The sequence below is a fragment of the Gigantopelta aegis genome, chromosome 12 (assembly GCF_016097555.1).
Source record: "Gigantopelta aegis isolate Gae_Host chromosome 12, Gae_host_genome, whole genome shotgun sequence".
NCBI classification, from domain to species: domain Eukaryota; kingdom Metazoa; phylum Mollusca; class Gastropoda; order Neomphalida; family Peltospiridae; genus Gigantopelta; species Gigantopelta aegis.
Genome location: NC_054710.1, coordinates 43,169,762 through 43,190,081, shown reverse-complemented (window position 1 = coordinate 43,190,081; position 20,320 = coordinate 43,169,762). Strand labels below are relative to the sequence as shown.

Sequence of the window (20,320 nt, the reverse complement as noted above, 5' to 3'; positions counted from 1 at the left end):
TTGTTTACAAACACACTGTTCCATTCATCTTGCCAAATCGAAAATATATATTGGTTAATGTGTAGTCAAACCTTGTCATAGTATACCGCCATGCATCCCTGCTTACCACCTGAAAAATGTTTGAGCACAGATCGTTTATATTACATAAATTTACCCATTCAGGGTTTCTGCCAGAGGGTAAAACGGGTATGGTGTTATACACAAACAAATTGGCAGATTTTTTTTTTTAAAGTTAATCTTTTGACAAAATTAATTATTCTTATCATTACTATGATTTTCTTAACCCTAACCCTAAACTTAACCTATTTTCTTTCTGGTGTTACATCATTTTTATGTGGATCGAGTGACGAGGGTACTGAGTAGGGTCCTACCCAGAACATTTCAATACCTTGTTATGACGTGCTCAGAGCTGGAATTTCAATCACGTTTTAAGAGTTACGAATAAAGTTCCCTTATATTTTTCTTCTATGAGTGAACTTAAAAAATATTTTTCAATCTTAATAAATACGTGTTAATTTTTTTAATTTTTTTATTTGTTATACCATCAGGCCTAAACAATCACCTGAGTAAATTGTTGACCCCACTTACCACACTCATGGAATGCACCATACCCATGTCTCAGGGGAAGTGTGTGTTGTGTGTGTGTGTGTGTGTGTCAGATTTCCTGATTTTGTTCCTCCATGAGTCAAGGAAGCGTCCCACCAAATGCATTACTTATACTTCACCCCTCCTCAGGCACAAACAGGCAGGATTCTAGGCCAAGGTCAAACGGTAACCTTGTTGTGTCATGCTCATAACCCCGGAGATTGGTTTTCTCAGCTCCTGTCACTTTTAGTGCAGGAACTGATACGCATGCCATTGATATCGAATTTGCTCAGCCATTTCCTCAGGCACAAACAGGCAGGACTCTAGGCCAAGGTCAAATGGTAACCTTGTCATGTCAGGCTCGTATAGCCCCAGAGCTTGGTTTCCTCTTTTTTGTTATCTCACTAGCGGTGTGTTGTCGTATTAGTGAGATTCAGGCTTTTTTGCATGACTTGGTGTATTACAACATGGATGGGTCTGTCACTTTACGGACTCGTCCTATTTTTGTGGCTAAGAACCAGGCACCAGGCGAAGAGTTTTGAATTTTCATTATTATTCATACTTACTTAGCACAACAAAGGTTCCACCCACCCAGAGGGAGGTCTTCCCTCATTCCGTCATTGCGGTCTGCCCCTGCACGGGTATACTATATACATGTACATCCGGCAAAGGGAAGATAATTCTACAGTGGAGGTTATGACTCTGGTTTGTATAGCTTATTTGTTGTGCTAGGACTAGGTAAGTATGAATAATAATGCAAATTACAAAGTTTCTAAATAAATTCCTTGCTTAACCCATGGAGGGTGCCTGAGGGGTGGGGCACAAATCTTCTCTTGTTCCATAAATGCCAAGCTGTGACACAAGAATAAGTAAATTGTAAATTTGGTCATTTTAATATCCCCTCGCCCCTTGGGGGGAAATGAGGGACGGAGCCTAAAGATTAAAAGTAAGCCAATTAAACAACAAAAATCTTATTTACTTCCAAAAATATTTATGTAAAAGTTATTAAATGGTTTAATAGTTGTGATTTTCATTAATGTTGCCTGTTTAAATTTTGTACTAGAAGGGTGATATAAACTGTAATTTCATAACAACTACTAGACCATTTCCCATTGCAGCCTTTACATTTGTTTACTCACAAACAATTCTTTGTGGAATGATTTGTTTATATTATATTAAATTTACATGCAGACCAATCTTCAATCACCTCTCTGACTTTGAACTCGAAGTCTACACGTGTTACAGTTGATGAGCTGACTGCCATGACTCTGAAATGTGATGTTGACAGTAATCCAGGATCTCACATCAAACTGTTGAACAACTCGCAGACTCTGCGTGAAGTGACAAACTCTAAACAGGCTGAGTACATGTGGAACGAGGCTGGATGTCTGGATACAGGATACTACATGTGTGAAGCAGGAAACAGCATCAAGTCAGCTGTCAGTGAAAGTGTGCAGCTTATTGTAAGATGTGAGTTACACAAAAAATTAGCTAGTTCAAGTCTAAATGCAGGGGTGAAATTTAAAAGATAACTTGTGTTTCATATACATAATTATATCCTTCATTAATTATCTGGTCAGTGCCAGTATATGCCATGTGTTAGTCGAATAACAGATTTTTCTAATTCTCCAAGTCTATTAATTAGTTTATCAATTTATCCTGGCGTCACGTGTTTTCGATCGTTTAAGCGAAATATATGAATAAAATAGAAATAAAAAATTGTAAGTATTTAATAATTTACCTACCTGTTGCCACAATAGTTTACCACATAAAACACCAGTAATCCGCAATGAATTCCATAATATCCTTGGAGAAAACGTCTTGCTTTGTCGTAAAGGAATTTCCTCTGTATTTTAGTAACGTCACATGTTTTTGATCGTTTTGTTGGTCGGCTATTTTCTCGGTCGCTGTTGCGTTGTATGGAGCACTATTGATGTCATATTTTACACTTAATTCCACGTTATATAACTGATTTAAAAATGTGTGTAACTTTCAATCAGTGTTACTTAACTTTCAGAATATTTTTTTTTTTAGGCTAAACGTTTAACATATTTTACATAATTTTTTTCAGTTTTTTTTTACTCCAGTGATTATTACTCTTCCATTTCATTATGGCAAGGACACCAAAATTCGGAATGTCCCCGTACAACCCTAACTGGAGTGCAAAATTTTAAATGTACCCAATGCTGACATGCCGGATAGGTGCATTGTGCCCACAAAACGAAGCAAAGTGAAACACAGTGTTTGTATTCGTCTGGTTGGCTCTTCTTGCACTTGCAGCAAAAATCGCTAGGGTCGTCAGATTCCTCCGATGTATCGTCTTCGTCTTCAAGCTGCTGTTTTGTGTTAGCACTGGGTGGGAGAAAAATTCCTGACGTACTTGGTTTTGGTGAATCTTCAGTTTTCTTTGATTTTGTACATTTTCTTTTCTGCAATCCTTCCTTGTTTTGTTTGTTCTTTTGATGTTCCCTGATATCTTCCAAAACCAAATCTTCCGTGATGGCTTTACCACTGACCACAGCACTGAGTACTTTCCTCTTCTTAGTAGGTTTTGGTTTTCTTGTGATCACTTCTTCTGCAGTTGTGAAAAACGTCTTGCATTTTGATGAATTGTCTTCAAAGCTGACAGTTGCCCTGGTTTGTGATTCATTTTCTGACTCCATGTTGTTGCTTAAAACAGCTGAAGGCAGGAATGTTGAAGGCTGTATAACGTCTCTATCAAATGGATAAATCCCGGTCTTTCTGAACGTTGACTGCAGGTTGGCGGGTGTGAGTGCTGCACAGTAAGCTTTGCAGACAGTCTCACAAAGGGAATGTCTGTCAATACCCGATGTTGCATGTTCACGTATGTCTCATGCCATTGTAAATGCGTTCAAACGGGCCGAAACATCCCACATCCATTGGCTGAAGAACATGCGATGTGTGAGCAGGTAATACAAATAATATTATGTGCCTCTCTCGTGCCCACTGGATCAGGGAAACATTTATGTGTGACGTGTGACCATCATAAAGAATTAAGACAGGCTTGTCAGAAGATGCTGCTGGAACATACTTTGAAAAATGTTCTTTAAGATACTTTTGAAAAATATCAGAATTCGACCAACCCGTTTCACCAACGGTTCCTGCTGTGCCTGCCGTACAACCTGCTAACAATTCCTCCCGCATGCGCTTTCCCTTGAAAACAAAATACGGTGGTATGGCAACACCAAGGTCATTTCCACACCCAATAACCGTAGTAGTGTTGGACCTGCTCGTTGTTACAGCAACTGGGTCATTCGAACGTGATGCAACAATAGATGGGGGTTTGTGATTTTCCACGATGCCTTTTTCATCAATGTTGTAGATGGACTCTGGACTGTTTCGTAAACCATACTTGTCTAAAATCTTTTCCAGGCTATCAAAGTATTTGTTGATGGTATCTTTTGATGTTGCTTTGGCATGCATGATTTCAAGTGATCGTGGTTTTTGAACTCTAAGCTCGGGCCATCGCTTCATAAACCCATAAAACCATCGCAGGGAAAAATGGTTTTTCACCCTTTTCTCTTTTGCCAAGGATGAACAGCAAGGTCTGTGGCAATATTAAGGACTTCAGTGCGGGTATACCCAAAGCCCACAGATGACATAAACTCAACATGTGTCACTAAAGTTTGCTCCTCTTCTTGAGACAACAATGGGTCTGGTCCTGACTTAACACAATCGATGTCCGTTTTTCCACTTAGACGGTCGTGCAAGGTGGAGTATGGCACTGAACAAATCCTAGCTGCTTTTTTAATCGGCATTCCCCGAGTTTTAACCGCCTCATATGCATTTTCTAAAGACTGGTGATTGTATTGTCTGTAATTTACATTTGGTCGGTTGATCACGGTCTTTAAAAAAAAAAAAAAAAAAAAATTAACTCCTAAATCAACGGTACATAATTTTTAAAGGAATATTTTTTTTATTTTTTATTAAATATAAAATTTATTTATAATTATATAAAATACATCATAATTTATTGAATATCAATTCTAAATTTGCCCATAACTGTGGCAAATTTTAGCTTATGAGAAAAACCCTTAATTAAAATATGTCCATAACAAGGTAACGTCAAAAACAACATAAGATTTTACCCAAATTGTCTTCCATATATTTTTATGGTTGCATGAGTATCACGTGGTGTATCACGTGACGTTTGACAGATGTGACGTCAGTGTAGCAGCCGACAAGTTTACAACATTTTTTGACAACTAGATATTGCTCCGTAAAGCATTTTCTTCATACCAAATATGTACATTAGTGAAAACTGATAAAATATACTATGGTTGTAGATATTTGAGTTAAAACTTACCATTGGAAACTTGACACGCAGCATTTTTTTCTCGGAACAAAAGCAGTGACTTCCGTGTTCGTTTTCGTTCTTGTGGTGACGTCAATGCTCGCGCATTCTCGCACTATTGCAATTACAAATGAGCGATCAGAAACGCGTGTCGATCGAAAACGTGTGACGGTACGATATAATTAATTGGAGAATGGAGGGGAAATAAAATGTCAATTGGTCCCACATGATGTCATCAATGCCCCCACCCCACATCACATGCAGTGTAGACAAAAAGAAGAATAAATAGTTTTAATATATACATGTATGTATACATGTGTAGATATATATATATATATATATATAAACTTTAACACAATAAATGATACAGTGTATCATGGTAATGATATTTGTATATTATTATTGAACCATAAATTTATGCAGTTCAGCAGTAAGGAAGACAAAAAAAAAGTATCACCTCTGTTTAAAACATTGTGTACATCTGACAGTGAAAATGAAAAAGAATACAAATTGTTGGTTTTAACTCCCATATAGATGTATATACAGTATGAGTATTCAGTACTGTATCCAGATATAAAATTTTAGTGACACACTTGACACATAAATTTGACAATGTGAGTGAATTATTTGGAGCACTTCAGTCTTTGGACTAAACAATTTGTAATTTGGTCGCTGATTGGATGAATTTGATTTCCAGTGGCCTTACCACTGCCTGTAGGTGATAGCCAGATGTGGTCATTGGGTTTAATGCGATTGATCCTTATGAAATTGTATTGGGTAAATCCCTCTTTCTTTTTTATCAAAACGCGATGTACGCCAATTAAAAAAATCACTTTTATTAAAAATGAAAAAGTGGATATATCGCATGTTGCGCCTAAACTCTTCATATATATATGTATGTATATATAGGCACAGGCCAGTTTTAACTGACAAAAGTAACTTATTTTTGTCAAAATTTTGTAACAGAAGTGACATTGCGTTAAAAAAACAAAAATTGGAGTAAATGGGGCGATTACTTGACAAAAGTAATCCATTACGATTACTTTAGAATGTCATGATTAAGATTACGATTACGATTACAAGATAATTGAAAGTAATCGATTACGATTGCGAATACATTGTCTAGCAATCATGATTACAATCATGATTACATTTCCACAAATCTACACAAATAATGAAATGATGTTACCACCATGAAGTTATGCACTTTATTTTACAACCATACCGATTTCATTCATTGAAAGACATAATGGATAATTTTGGATTATTTATTAAATTATTTAAAACATTTATAAACATATGTATACTGCAGGGAGGGGATCAGTTTCCAAAACCAGATTTATTATTCTTAAATTTGGATTATTGACGAAAAGGTACCCATAACCATACATGTAGGTATAATTATTGTATCAATGCATAACATATATATTTTGTAATATTATTGAAATAAGCCATAATTAGTAATTGCAAACTGTCTGATCACTATTACTTGTTTTTTTTTTTATTGTTTGTAGAACGTATACCATTTAATACCATCCACAAATTAAAATAAATTATATTTAAAAAAAATCTATAAATGAAGAAATAAAGAACGAAAGAAAAGAACAAACAAGTAAATAAATAATTAAATTGATATCTGCATACATATACATGTGCACAAGTTGCTCATTGCATTTAATTGTTGACATTCTATAAATGACTATTATTAATTAATCGATTTACAGTCATGCTGGCTTTGTGCCATATTATAAGGATCCAATTGTATCGGTGAAAATTACAAGTATCTTGGTCTGGGTGTGTTTATTTTGGTATCATTAGAAGCGCCGCGTTTCGTAGAACATCTATTAAAATCAGCTTTTGGGAATTTTTATCAGACGTATTAATATTTAAAGCTATTTTAAAGGAAAATAAACCAATGTTTATCGTGATAGACTACTTTCAACTGGGTGTTTGCTTAATTAGTTACGTTATTTGTGGTTGTGTCTGCAACAGGGTGAGAATGACTACCTATGGAATCAAGCTTGATACGACTGGCTGGCTGCCCGTCTGCAGTCGTAACCACTAACAAAAGAAAAGAAAGTTTGCCACAGTACCATTGGTGGACTTTTACACCTGTGACTGTCACAAAGAAACAACACATAAAACCAGTATAAGTTTGCTACATTTATTTACATCACCAAATAATAATCATATACACTCACACATTTCAATCATTATGCAAATCATAGGCCTATTCATCATACATCAATGCACACTAACACAACCCCTCACAACCAAACCTTTCTCTCCATCACACATTTAACTAATTTCACCAGTCACCATCTTAGTACAGATCACCACACTAATCAATATTAACTACACACAAGTACTACTCAATGTATTAAGTATATATCAATTCACACATATAGCACCACGTAATATTTAAAATATTACGTATTCAAAATAAAATATCAGTGTCAACTTATGACTTCAAATATATCTTCATTAAAACAGTTCTTTTATAACACCCAAAGTCACTTAGTTATAGTAACATACCACTTTCTTCCACATACCACTTTCTTCCAATTAACAACTATCACTGCTAATGTTTCAACACATACATGAGCACGTTGTTAACTAATACAATTATGAACTGATTACACAACTCATCCTTTTCTTCACCTTTCGAATTCACCACACCTCCATTATTATACTTGCACAGTATAATAATAATAATAATATTACAAAACAACCCGTTGTTTTGTTTACTTAACCCAAACATGGCTAATAAATAGCCCACACATGGAACTTCATTTCCACATTACCACCGCACTGCACTCTCTCGTGTACCACTCCTCCATGAGCTCAACTCTCAGCCACATCTTCATACAGACAAGCCATCTCTACATCTCTGGATACATCTTCATACAGACAAGCCACCTCTACATCTCTGGATACATCTTCATACAGACAAGCCACCTCTACAACTCTGGATACATCTTCATACAGGCAAGCCACCTCTACATCTCTCGGTACACACTACTGCTGTACCAGCTATAACCGTGACATCTTACATTGCTGTAACCAAGATACACTTAATTACTATGATGTAACACCTTATTATTCCATACACTATATACCAATCAACTTCATCTCTTTACTCAATGTCCACATTATACAAGTTATACTAAACATTCATTATCCACATCTTTATAAAATTAATATGTCATTACCATACTACTACACTTTAACATAATACAATTATGTTTTATAACCATCACAAAATAACAATATATACTAAATATCAAGTATTTAATTACTTACGGTTAAGCATTAACCCGAACTATAAACACAAAGTCTTTCACAAACTTCTGTCCAACTTGCACAAATCTTGTTCACTGTTCTCTCTCAAAAATAAATCACACTGCCCCAAACAATAACTAAGTCATCTCTTTTATTCACACAGTCAGCTTTTCGGCTACCATCCACTCAATCCTGCTACAAGCTATAACAATACAAATTCCTACCTTGCTTAATTAATCTCATACCAAGAAACCTTTAGTTTCACAATCCAAGCTATGACTAATATATTCCATTTCTCTCAACTGTACAACCTGTATTACCGTATAATTGATAATAAATATTATACTATAAACTTCATATGTACAACTAAAAATACCACACGTGTACTAATAAACATAGTATAGTAAATCTACAAATAATTACTTTCAAATCACATTCTGCTCTGATTACCCTTGACTTGTGACAGTGACAAAAGGAGATATTGTCAAGCGTTTTGTAGTTGAATTCAGACCCTTGATAACGATGTATATGCATTCAGAGGAACGCAAGTGTTTTATTATAAAAGCAAATATATATATATATATTATTCATTTTTTTTACGGCAATGAATTAGGACACAAAACTAGGGCATGGTGCAGCGCCCTTTTATATATTGCTAGCTAGAACACTGTATTCATTCGAGCGGTTTTATAGTAAACATAAACACGATAGATACCATTATGTGAATGTGTGTCTTTATCCCCTGGGTAACATTCATTTGATAATTTTCAAGGCAAATAATAGTTCTACTATGAGAGTAGTAGACAATGGGAGATCAGTTCTACTGACTGACCAGTACTGCTTCTAACTATAGGCACTGTTACTGGAGTTGATGCTAAACACATCTAAGTTTAGTAAATAATTATGAGTAATCATGAAAGTAATCGCTGACTACGATTACATTAGCAATGTAATTGATTACGATTGCGATTACATGACATTCTCAAACAATGTAATCGATTACGATTGCGATTACATGAAAACATGTAATCGATTAGTGATTACGATTACCCCATCTCTGATATATATATATATACTACTCAAAAGAATTTAAGGGTCAGACGATATTTTCGACATTATTTTCTGAATGTCAATTATATTAGCTAGACCATAATGTCACGCATGGTATTGTTCCATTTTGACGAAAGTGGGTCTAAGCAACCCATAAATGAATTAAAATCCACTGTCATTGACACTGTCGACTAGTTCTAATGGCAAAAACATGCTTACATTTGCACGTAAATTAGGGCGAAAGCGAAAGGTCTGCTAAGTGCCCATAACTTGCTTTTTCACAAAGCGCTTCATTTGCACGCTTTGCATGTGTATTCCATGTTCCCAATGCTAAATTTCCGTATAATTGGAGCTTGCGTTCGTGTACGGTGCACACTCCAAATTCGACAATGGTACGACGTCAACTGACTATCGAAGATCGAGGAAGGGCTATTGCTTGGCTTCAGGATGGTAATACGCAAAGAAATGTTGCTCTGAGACTTGGTGTCAGTCAGAGTGTCGTTGGCCGACTGTGGCAACGGTACCAAGCAACGAATTCTGTTCGAAATCATCCACATTCGTGAAGACCCCGAAGCACTACAAATAGAGAGGACCGCTACATCACCAATATGGCTCTACGTCAACGCACAACCACTGCACGCCGATTACGTGACAATCTGTGGACTGCGACTGGAACTTGAGTGTCTGATCAAACCATACGCAATCGTCTGAGAGCCAATAATCTACGCTGCCGTCGCCAGGCTGTTCGACCACCACTCCTACCACGTTACAGAATGGCCAGACGTCACTGGTGCACACTTCATCTGCGGTGGCAACATGTTCAGTGGTGTCGAGTGATGTTCACTGATGAGTCCAGGTTTAGTCTCCAGTTCAACGACGGTCTGGTTCGTGTCTACAGATGTCCTGGGGAGCGCTTCGCTGACGTTAACGTTAGACAACGTCACCGGTTCGGTGGTGGCAGCATCATGGTGTGGAGCGGCATCTCTATCTACCACAGGACCCCCCTCTATGTGGTGGATGGCAATCTGAATGGAATCCGCTATCTGAATGAGATTATCCGGCCGTTGGTTCTCCCAGGCCTTCAGCAGATTGGCGGCGGGGCAGTTCTGCAGGATGACAATGCCAGACCCCACCGCGCCAGGGTGGTAACGGACTTTCTCAGACAACAAGGTATCGCCAGGATGGATTGGCCAGCATATTCGCCTGACTTGGCCCCAATAGAGCACGCCTGGGACGAATTAGGCAGGAGAGTTCGGGATAACCATGCCCCTCCGGCCAACCTTCATGATCTGGGTCAACTTCTTATGGCAGAGTGGCAGGCCATTCCCCAAGAGTTCTTCAGACGTCTGATCAACAGCATGAGGCAACGATGTGTCGAGTGTATTCGCGCCAGGGGTGAATTCACACACTATTAAACGAATGTTCTAATGTGTAAAATCCATGTTTGACAACCTTCAACTTTGACAGCTTGTCATGTGACTTTCTTGTATACAGTGACGTTTATTTGTGTTTTTTTGTAAATATGGAACAATAAATTAAATTTTTGGTGTAGTTTACATCATCAATCTAATACACTCTGAAACTTATTTGGTTATAAATTTTTGACACTTAAATTCTTTTGAGTAGTATATATATCATTTAACTGGTTCCAGGAAAGTGATACAGCACTCTTCTTCTTTTTTTGGTGTGGAGGATTTGTACTTTCATGTCATGAAGCAATCATACGTAACATGCACATACATACATTGTATGTATCATGAAACTTGACGCATAGATAACATGACACATCACAAACAGTTAACAGCAGCCACTGATGACCGTGGAAGACTAACAAAATTGCCCCACCCCCATCCCCCATGGAGGAGGTTCTGTTTAAAATATCTACTAGATGAATACTTATAAAATTAACAAAATATGGAGACAAGATATGAAAGGAAAAAGCTGCAACATTTATTGTGAGTGGATGCATTGTGTATATCTGAAAATGTTTGTAATGGGTCAAGGTATATATGTGTAAAGTTTCATGTTTTAACGAAACGTGCACAATGTTTTGGTTATCAGCCCCACTATAGAAGTCCTAATATGAAAATAACTGGTAACAGTGAAAAAATTGGAATTCACTACTTATTTGTCACCATTATTTGAGGGTACCCTAAACATGTCGTGTTTTCATTGACGTCAGGTCATAATCGGTACCCTCTAATTATTGTGCATCAAAATACAGACTCATGCGTCAGTGGCATGTATTATATATCAAATAAAAGCTTATCATCAACTGGATCATCTGGATTACTTTAATGTCTGATATCCACTAAAAAGCCATGAATTAGTTATCATTAATTGACCATGCCCCAGTGTCCCTTGTAGCTTCTCATAAAATATCCAATTTTTTATAATGTTCTTTTTCACAAGAACGTATCGAATGCCTGTCGTAGCTTTCATTTGACATCATCATCCTGGCCTTACAATTAAACGAGGGGCGGTGATTTGAACATGACATAGCCCAATAAATCCTCGTCGTTTCTAGTTCGAGCCAGTGCTCCACAACTGGTATGTACTATCATTCATGTCTGTGGCATGGTACCTATAAACTATATATTACTACTATGTGAAAAAGTGGCCTTTGGAACGACAGTTCCCTCTCATTATTTGTATAAATGAAACATAAATTCCTTCCATAATGTTTGTATCACATGGAACTATTTCCATCCTGTGAGCCGCCTGTGTGTGTGTGCGTGTGCGTGTGCATGCGTGGGTGTGTGTGTTTCATTCTAACAAAACGTGTCATATTGCGTTACCCACCCCTAAAATTGATACAAAATATGAACATTGAGATAAACATCATTCAGATAATTAAATATTAATTAGAAACTTACAGAGCAATTTTTGTAGCACAAAGGCACCTGAAATTGCATATATGCACACACAAGACACACGCACACACAGACATACAGACACAAACACACACACACACATACACAGACACACATACACACACACACACAAACACACACAGACACACACTGACACACATACACGCACAAACGCACACAGAGACACACAGAGAGAGACATACACACACAGAGACACACACATATTGTGACATTGGTAAAAACAAATGCTATTTTAAAATCATTACCGTTCATCTCAATCTCTTGTATATCATTGTTATTTCTTACCAAGAACCCAAGAATTTTAATAAACATCATGTGTTCTCCTGATGATATTAATAGTATATACCGGCCTCGGTGGCGTCGTGGTTAGGCCATCGGTTTACAGGCTGGTAGGTACTGGGTTCGGATCCCAGTCGAGGCATGGGGTTTTTAATCCAGATACCAACGCCAAACCCTGAGTGAGTGCTCCGCAAGGCTCAATGGGTAGGTGTAAACCACTTGCACTGACCAGTGATCCATAACTGGTTCAACAAAGGCCATTGTTTGTGCTATCCTGCCTGTGGGAAGTGCAAATGAAAGATCCCTTGTTACTAATCGGAAAGAGTAGCCCATGAAGTGGTAACAGCGGGTTTCCTCTCAAAATCTGTGTGGTCCTTAACCATATGTCTGACGTCATATAACCATAAATAAAAAATGTGTTGAGTGTGTCGTTAAATAAAACATTTCTTTCTTTCTTTCTTTCATCCCCTGGGTAACATTCATTTGATAATCCAGACGTTATGATCCCCTGTTTCTCAAGGCAAATAATAGAGAGTAGTAGACAATAGGAGATCAGTTCTACTGACTGACCAGTACTGCTTCTAACTATAGGCACTGTTAATGGAGTTGATGCTAAACACGTCTAAGTTTAGTAAATAATTATGAGTAATCATGAAAGTAATCGCTGACTATGATTACATTAGCAATGTAATCGATTACGATTGCGATTACATGACATTCTCAAACAATGTAATCGATTACGATTGCGATTACATGAAAACATGTAATCGATTACAATCGATTACGATTACTGATTATGATTACCCCATCTCTGATTATGGGTAACAGATCTACGATGAATGCAAAAAAAATTCTAATTAGAAAAAACATGGCGGATTCGCATATGCATTGTGAGTGAGACAAATGTTTTTTAATATAAATGAAATCAGATTATTCATAAATACATGAACAGTATAAATGTGTTTTGCCATGTATTGTGGTCTATTAATATATGAACAAACAAAATATATGACAAACTAATGGAATATTTACGGAATGTTTCGACATGATTCGTAAAATACATTTTAAGGTCAACTATAGTCACTTTTCACACCTTTGTTTTTGTTTTGTACACAATAAATAAAACATATCCAACGGTAATTTTTTTATATGATATACATGTATTTGATAAAAGGTACTTTTTATTTTTTTTATCTTCTTAAAACTTAAATTTAATATTTTGTCCAGAATTATGAAAAATAAAAACATACTGACCTGTAAACAGCATTGTCTGCTTGCTATAGAAATTTAATAAGGGTCAAGGCTAGTAGACCAGTTTTTATTTTAATGTGACAAAGCATTGTAATAATATAGCTAATTTTGAATTTGAATGATGTCAGTATATTCCAATGACGTCACTTTGCATCTCCTTACAATAACCATACACTGGGTATATGACATTTCCATTTTAAGAATGCTGGAAAAATTCCAATGTTAAATTGCTATTGAACATTTTTGTTTGAACATTACTAATATGCACCTGAATGTGTTTGAAGAAAATCTTGTGATTTAAAAAAAAAATGTACCCTTTACAAAATATGGATTTCATGTGAAATTATGGTAAGATAATGCTATATTTAGTGTGTATGAAGCCAAAACAAGGGCGCAAAAAGTGACTGTCGTCGACCTTAGTTGACGATAATTTAAAACAAATACTATTGTAAATAGTACACAGCCTAAATCATGTCAATGCTTTTTTTCTTTAAAAATGTAATTTTACACAAGGAATACCTGACAATATTTTCCTCTCTCAATATCTGTGTGGTCCTTAACCATATGTCTGACACCATATAACCATAAATAAAATGTGTTCAGTGCATCGTTAAATAAAACATTTCTTTCTTTCTTTTCTTTCTTTATCTCATTGACTAACTTCCTTTTTAGTAAGTGTTTAATATTTTTAAAATACGATATTTACACCTCAGAAGTACAATGTTAATTATACATTCTGGTCCGTGCCATGTCCAAAATGAATGCCGGCGATTCTGCAGAAATAAACCTGTAAGTAAAATTAATCATTGCTGTATAGTTACTTTGTCAATTACTAAAACATCTATCAAAAAACATCACTAACAATACAACGAATAATGTTTATAGTCTGTTCCTTCCTTCCTCCTACCAAAATGGTTTTTTTTGTAAATATTTCAGTTTAGTTTCACATAAGAAAAAAGTAAAAGTGGTTTGGAAATAACAAAAAAATACTGTTTTTGTGTACAATTTAGAAATCAATTGGCTCAGAAATAATTAACTTGTAGTTAAATTCCATAGTATGAAAATAGGCATTCCCTGTAGGAAACTTTAGTGTTTTGTTATTTTTGTCAGATGCACATTGGAAATTATACCCTTCAAAAAAAGTAGGGGAACCCTAATAAGAATTTACAATTGCCAAAATTGTAAGGTATATTAGCTGTGGGGAATGGTTATACAGACTTTCGTTTTTGATGGGCACGAGCACTATCACACCCGTGAACCCCCTCAACTCAATCTGACGGGCGCGAAATAACGTGCCCCGAAATTGAACAAATCACGTTTGTATATTTTTTTTAACTCTGCCATTTTAATTGTTTATTGAATCCAATCCACAACGCCACAAACCATTCCATTCTGTTCACAATGAATGTCCAAGAATACTTTTTATAAAATGAATCACGATTGGTTGGTTATCTTTACACTGAGCCAATCGGCTAGGAGTTCACTTATTATTAAGATCTCGTCGGTTTTGTTTTGTTTAATTTCGTACAATGCAGGTAATGATCGCGAAATTTTACTCTGTCGTCGTTTTGATTACATACAGAAAAAATAATAGGTGTGTTGTCCAATAATTCTATGATGTGTACAATGTTTATACATGTTGATATCACAATAAACGCATACACCAACAAAAAACTAATTTAGTAAAGCAGGTTTTGGTTTTGTTAATGGCAATATGACGTATTCGCACATTTCTACTTTGTTTCACGATACTGCCAAGTGATTTAAAGCCAAGGACATTCATTGACCTTGGTAGAGTCAGATTTCTAGTACATGTGATCAGTTGACGGGCACCTGAAACAAACATAAATCGATTTAATTTCAACTCTATAATTTGAATTTACCTGTAAAGCATGTATATTTTAAAATTAATTTTACATTAGTTTTTTGATGGATTGCTATGATTCAAGTTAGTAGTATAATAAATGACGTGTTAGCTACAGTACACCGATAATGAGAGTTAATCCTGCTTGCAAAAAATATATATTTATAAATATTACAGTAAGATATATTTGGGTAGAAAACAACAGATGTTGACATTTTCTCTGTTATGATATATGTATTTTTTTTAAACAGAGAATTTGCAGGTACATAACATGTATATTATGATATCATGATAAATGTGATAACCCTATGCTATGTGGTTGTTACACTTTTAATTTCTTTTTAGTTTAAATGATTTACAAATAGGCCTACTGACATTACTTTTTGTAAGAGTTTTATTAGACATTTTACAGTTAGAATTCTTAATAACAGTACCATAGTTGTTACAGTGTGAATTCACATTCAGTTCACAGGATAGATAGATACCGTATTTGACCGGAAATTAGCCCATGTCTTTGAATAAGCCCCCCTCCGTTTTGATAGCATTTAAGAAATTAGGCCCTCATTTGTAAGTAAGCCCACCCCCAACTTCGTCACCTTATAAATAACATGAAACTGCAAGTTTGCTCAAAGTTCATTTAAAAGGTCATACCTCCTGCCGATAATTAAACACAAATGTAACACAATATTTTACCACCAGTGAGATTTAGCAGTCTAACAGTAACAGTGTATAACATTGTTTCCAATTTCATGCCTGCAGTATTTCTTTGAAGTACACAAGCCCAAGTCTAAACCAAAACCAATGTCTATTTTTACCACCACACTGGGTCCGCAGTTAATCAGATACTAGTTAAAAACCCAATTTAATTAATAAACAATTATTATTTATTAATAACAAATGGAACACTAATTAATAGGTGCTACTGAATGTTTCTTGTTTTCTTCCTAGTTCAGGGGGGCGTGTGAGTTTAAGGTGGGCGGAATTTGGAATACGAATTTAGTAGTGAGCTCATTCATACAACTCATGTCTGGACAAAAATTTAAATCCAAAGAACAAAATAGACTGCTCGACCAAAAGGGTTTAAGGTGATTTGAGCAATTTAGACGGGCTGCCAAAATAAAGTGCGTCGGACTGTTTACAAAAAAAAACAAAAAAAAATTTAAAGTCCAACTAAGCCCTTGGAACGGTTGGTGACTACGGGGACGAGATGAAGTGCTTGGCGTTGAACTGTGGCACCAGTTTCCTCCAACGGTGGGCTAGCAAGGTCTTAGCTAGCTCGACCTAATGGGCGCCGGCAATGATCTTCAGTACTCTGTGGATGGTGTAGTTGTCCATGTCTTCGAAGAGTATTCCCTGTCTGTAGAGATCATCTCGGCGCGACGTCACCACAAGTCCAAACTTCCCGTCTCGTAATTCCATGGCGTGGATGGCACACTCAACTCCGTCAGGAAACTTCTTAAAGTTGCCATCAAGAATGCCTCCCGGCAGTGAGCTGGTGTCCGAGGTGTCCCCGACCAAGTATCGAGCGTACTGGCCCTTGATCTTGGAGATGGCTAGGCTCCAGGCGGGGTCGACTGGTCCACTGGCTCAGTCTGTTCAGAGTTATCTGCGTCGGCTGGCACTGGTTGGTCGGGTCCCGGGGGTGGGGGCGGCGACGCAGACAGGATCGCCGCTGGCGGTTGAGCCGCCAGTTTAGGTCCCCCCTGAGCCGTCCCTGGTGCAGGTTTCCTCTTCCTCCTTCCTCTTCCCTTCCTCTTCGTTCACAGGTTTGTGTCCATGGAGAAATTATATCATTCTGTGATGAAACAGAATAAGCACAAACAAATCAGTTTCAATTCTTTATTCATAAATAGTCAACAGATTATCAGGATTCAGAATTTTAATCCAACATGATATGCATATAATACATAAGAAATCGATAAATGTTATGTTCATGGGGTTTCTTTTTCTTGTGTAAGACTGCAATGGCCCATTCCTTCATCTTTGAGAACAACCATCATATTAGTTAAATTAGGATATTTATTTTGAAAACACAAAACATTAACTCTTAAGATATTTAATTTAGAAATCATTACTCCTCAAACTTAATCATGTTCATGGGTAAGCATTTTGCACTCCTGGGTTTTTCAAAAACGAAAGTCTGGTTATATGATACTAGTGAATTAATTGGGCAAACATTACAACCGGTGGTTTAGTATTGCAGTAGGGTTTATGACCACCAAAGATCTTGAAGGACGATTGGGGTCAGAAGTGAAATTTGAAAGTTGACGGTTTTTTATCAGTAAATTGTAAATTCAAACAATAAAAATGACTAAAAACAAAACAATAACAACTATATGATGAAGAGAATGAAAAAGATTAACAGAAATAATGTTCCACAGTGATTAATTGACCTTCCTGGAAATTGTCAAAATTGATAATAACACCCCGTGCACGTGTACAGGGCAACTGCGTGATGTACATGCAAACTGTGGAATGTGTTTCGGTGTGTTGATAAACAGACCTGAACGTTCTTTACTAGCATGTCTGTGGTCAAAACATATGTTCCCTCTAATAGTTGATATTAACATTAATATTTCAGGTTCCCCTACTTTTTTTGAAAAGCTATTCTATACTATTTTTCACTGTCATACACTAGCACCATAGTACACTGTAACACTAACAATGAATTCATCCACCTAGGTGTGGCCATTACAAAATAATAATATATACATACATGTATATATTGCGCCGTTCAACAATTGCATAATGCTTTAAAGTCTGAACCACATTGTTAACAATTACAATACATTTTTCTCCTACTTTTAATTACCAATATATTTTCCTCACATTTTGCCAAGACAGAAATCGTGGAAAAAACATAACAATGACACAGATTTCACATACCAGATTATAACCATGTCACCTATATCAACTTCGCTGAGATCTTCTAGGACAAACAACATGTAATATTTTATGGAATACTCTTCAAGAGGGGTTGAAGCCTCTCAAATATATGACGTAATTAATGTGATGTCATCACTTTTGCATTATACAATAATCAACACGTCATGACGTGTCTGATTACGTCACATATCCTTCCATCCTGCCGTTCAATAATTATGTAATGCTCTAAAGTCTGAACCACATTGTTAACGACGATTAATGACAATAAATTACTCATCTACCTTTAATTACTGTTAGATTTCCCCCACATTTTGTCCCAACAGAATCCTTGAGAAAAAACTATTACAATGACACAGATTTCACAAACTAAATTGTAACCATGCATGTCACCTATATCGACTTTGCTGAGATCTCTTGGAGAAAAAGCTTGTAATTGTTTGCTGACTGCCATTTTTCTTTTTTTTCTTTCTTTCTTGTTTCTTTTTTATTAATGGAACACTTCAAGAGGGGTGGAAGCCTTCGAACAATGTGACTTAATTAATATGACGTCATGACAACTCGATGGAACAAGCTATGTAAATACGCTATATTATCGTATATATTGACTATATATACCGGTATGACCATACAGTGTACGTGCATGACTCGTCCCATTGGGTGGTACTCACCCGTACACCAAGAACCGAATGCCTGTGAGCGCACATATACACACGTTTCTCTCTCTCTCTCTCTCTCTCTCTCTCTCTCTCTCTCTCTCTCTCTCTCTCTCTCTCTCTCTCTCTCTCTCTCTCTCTCTCTCTCTCTCTCTCTCTCTCTGTGTTTGTGTGTGTATTGTCAATGTCCCTAACTGCGTTATGCTTCCAACTCCATTCAGTTTGTTTTCTCATGCACGGTTTGCGCAATCTTGTCGTTCATTTTTGAGGTTTTTCTAAATACAAAACTTTACAAACCCCTAAAATCATTAATTTTACAAAGTCGTTTCTGTTTATTCCTTAAAATTACCAATATTGGGTCCACATAATGAGCTACGTGATCTAGTGGATAAGCTGCTGGATAATCAAGCTGATGACAGTGGTTCAAATCCCGTCAAAGCTGGCTCACACATTCATTCATCTTTCTCATCTATCACCCTTTATCTATCATTCTCATTATCTTAATATAAAAAACTTTCCAATTTCTCCCATGATATTAATCTAGTTTCGACCCTTTCTGTCAGTTTCCTCCGACTCTGTCTTCTGAGCTGTCCACACCATCGCCTACCTGTCTGAACATCCTCCATGGGTGCAGTCTCTGTGTATTTCCCTGTACCCACCTGGCATCCTTTTCCTCTGCCGCTAATAAAGCTGGTCTGACCCATGGCACTAACGACCGTCAGTAGTAGGACTGCATAGTAGGTGGTTACAAGTGCGTCTTAACAATGCCAGAAGTAACTACTGAACACTCCCCGTAGTGGTCAGACTGAGCCCACAGCTAAAAGCTGATGGGGAATGGCAGATGTGTGGCACAAATAGCCACAAGAGACAAGCACCTGTCGCGGTTGGAGAGAAGGACTGGGATGTGCCAGATCGGGAAGAAATGAGATGGAATTCAAAGGAGAGAAACGAAAGAGGGCAGTTGGATAAAAAACACAAAAAACATCTGGTCCACATGACACATAGAAATTGACTTAAAATGGAGGAAGATGAGTTAATATTTGGTGCGTGTGACATGACCTCATACGTGCCAGATCAACAAGGCCAAATCATTTAATTTTTATGATTTTTAAGCCCCATGTTGTTAGAATATGTTTCAATTATTAGATTTGATCTGCAAAAGGTAAGCTTAGTTTCCGTGTCTCTACTGTAGTGAATAGTATTCTCAATAATCCATTCATAACAAGATGCATTCCATGATGGTCACAATTTCTTAATTGAC

At 36.6% G+C, this 20,320-nt stretch overlaps 1 protein-coding gene across 1 annotated transcript in view; it reads left to right on the top strand.

Annotated features, from left to right (window-relative positions):
* Positions 1–1,790: 1,790 nt before the first annotated feature.
* The window catches only part of LOC121386855 (synaptogenesis protein syg-2-like), a 42,371-nt gene continuing 23,841 nt past the window's right edge, over positions 1,791–20,320 (top strand). Inside the window, exon 1 of the mRNA XM_041517877.1 lies at positions 1,791–2,055. Coding sequence (XP_041373811.1) covers positions 1,848–2,055 — 208 coding nt within the window. The 5' untranslated portion in view covers positions 1,791–1,847. The remainder of the gene's footprint in view (positions 2,056–20,320) is intronic.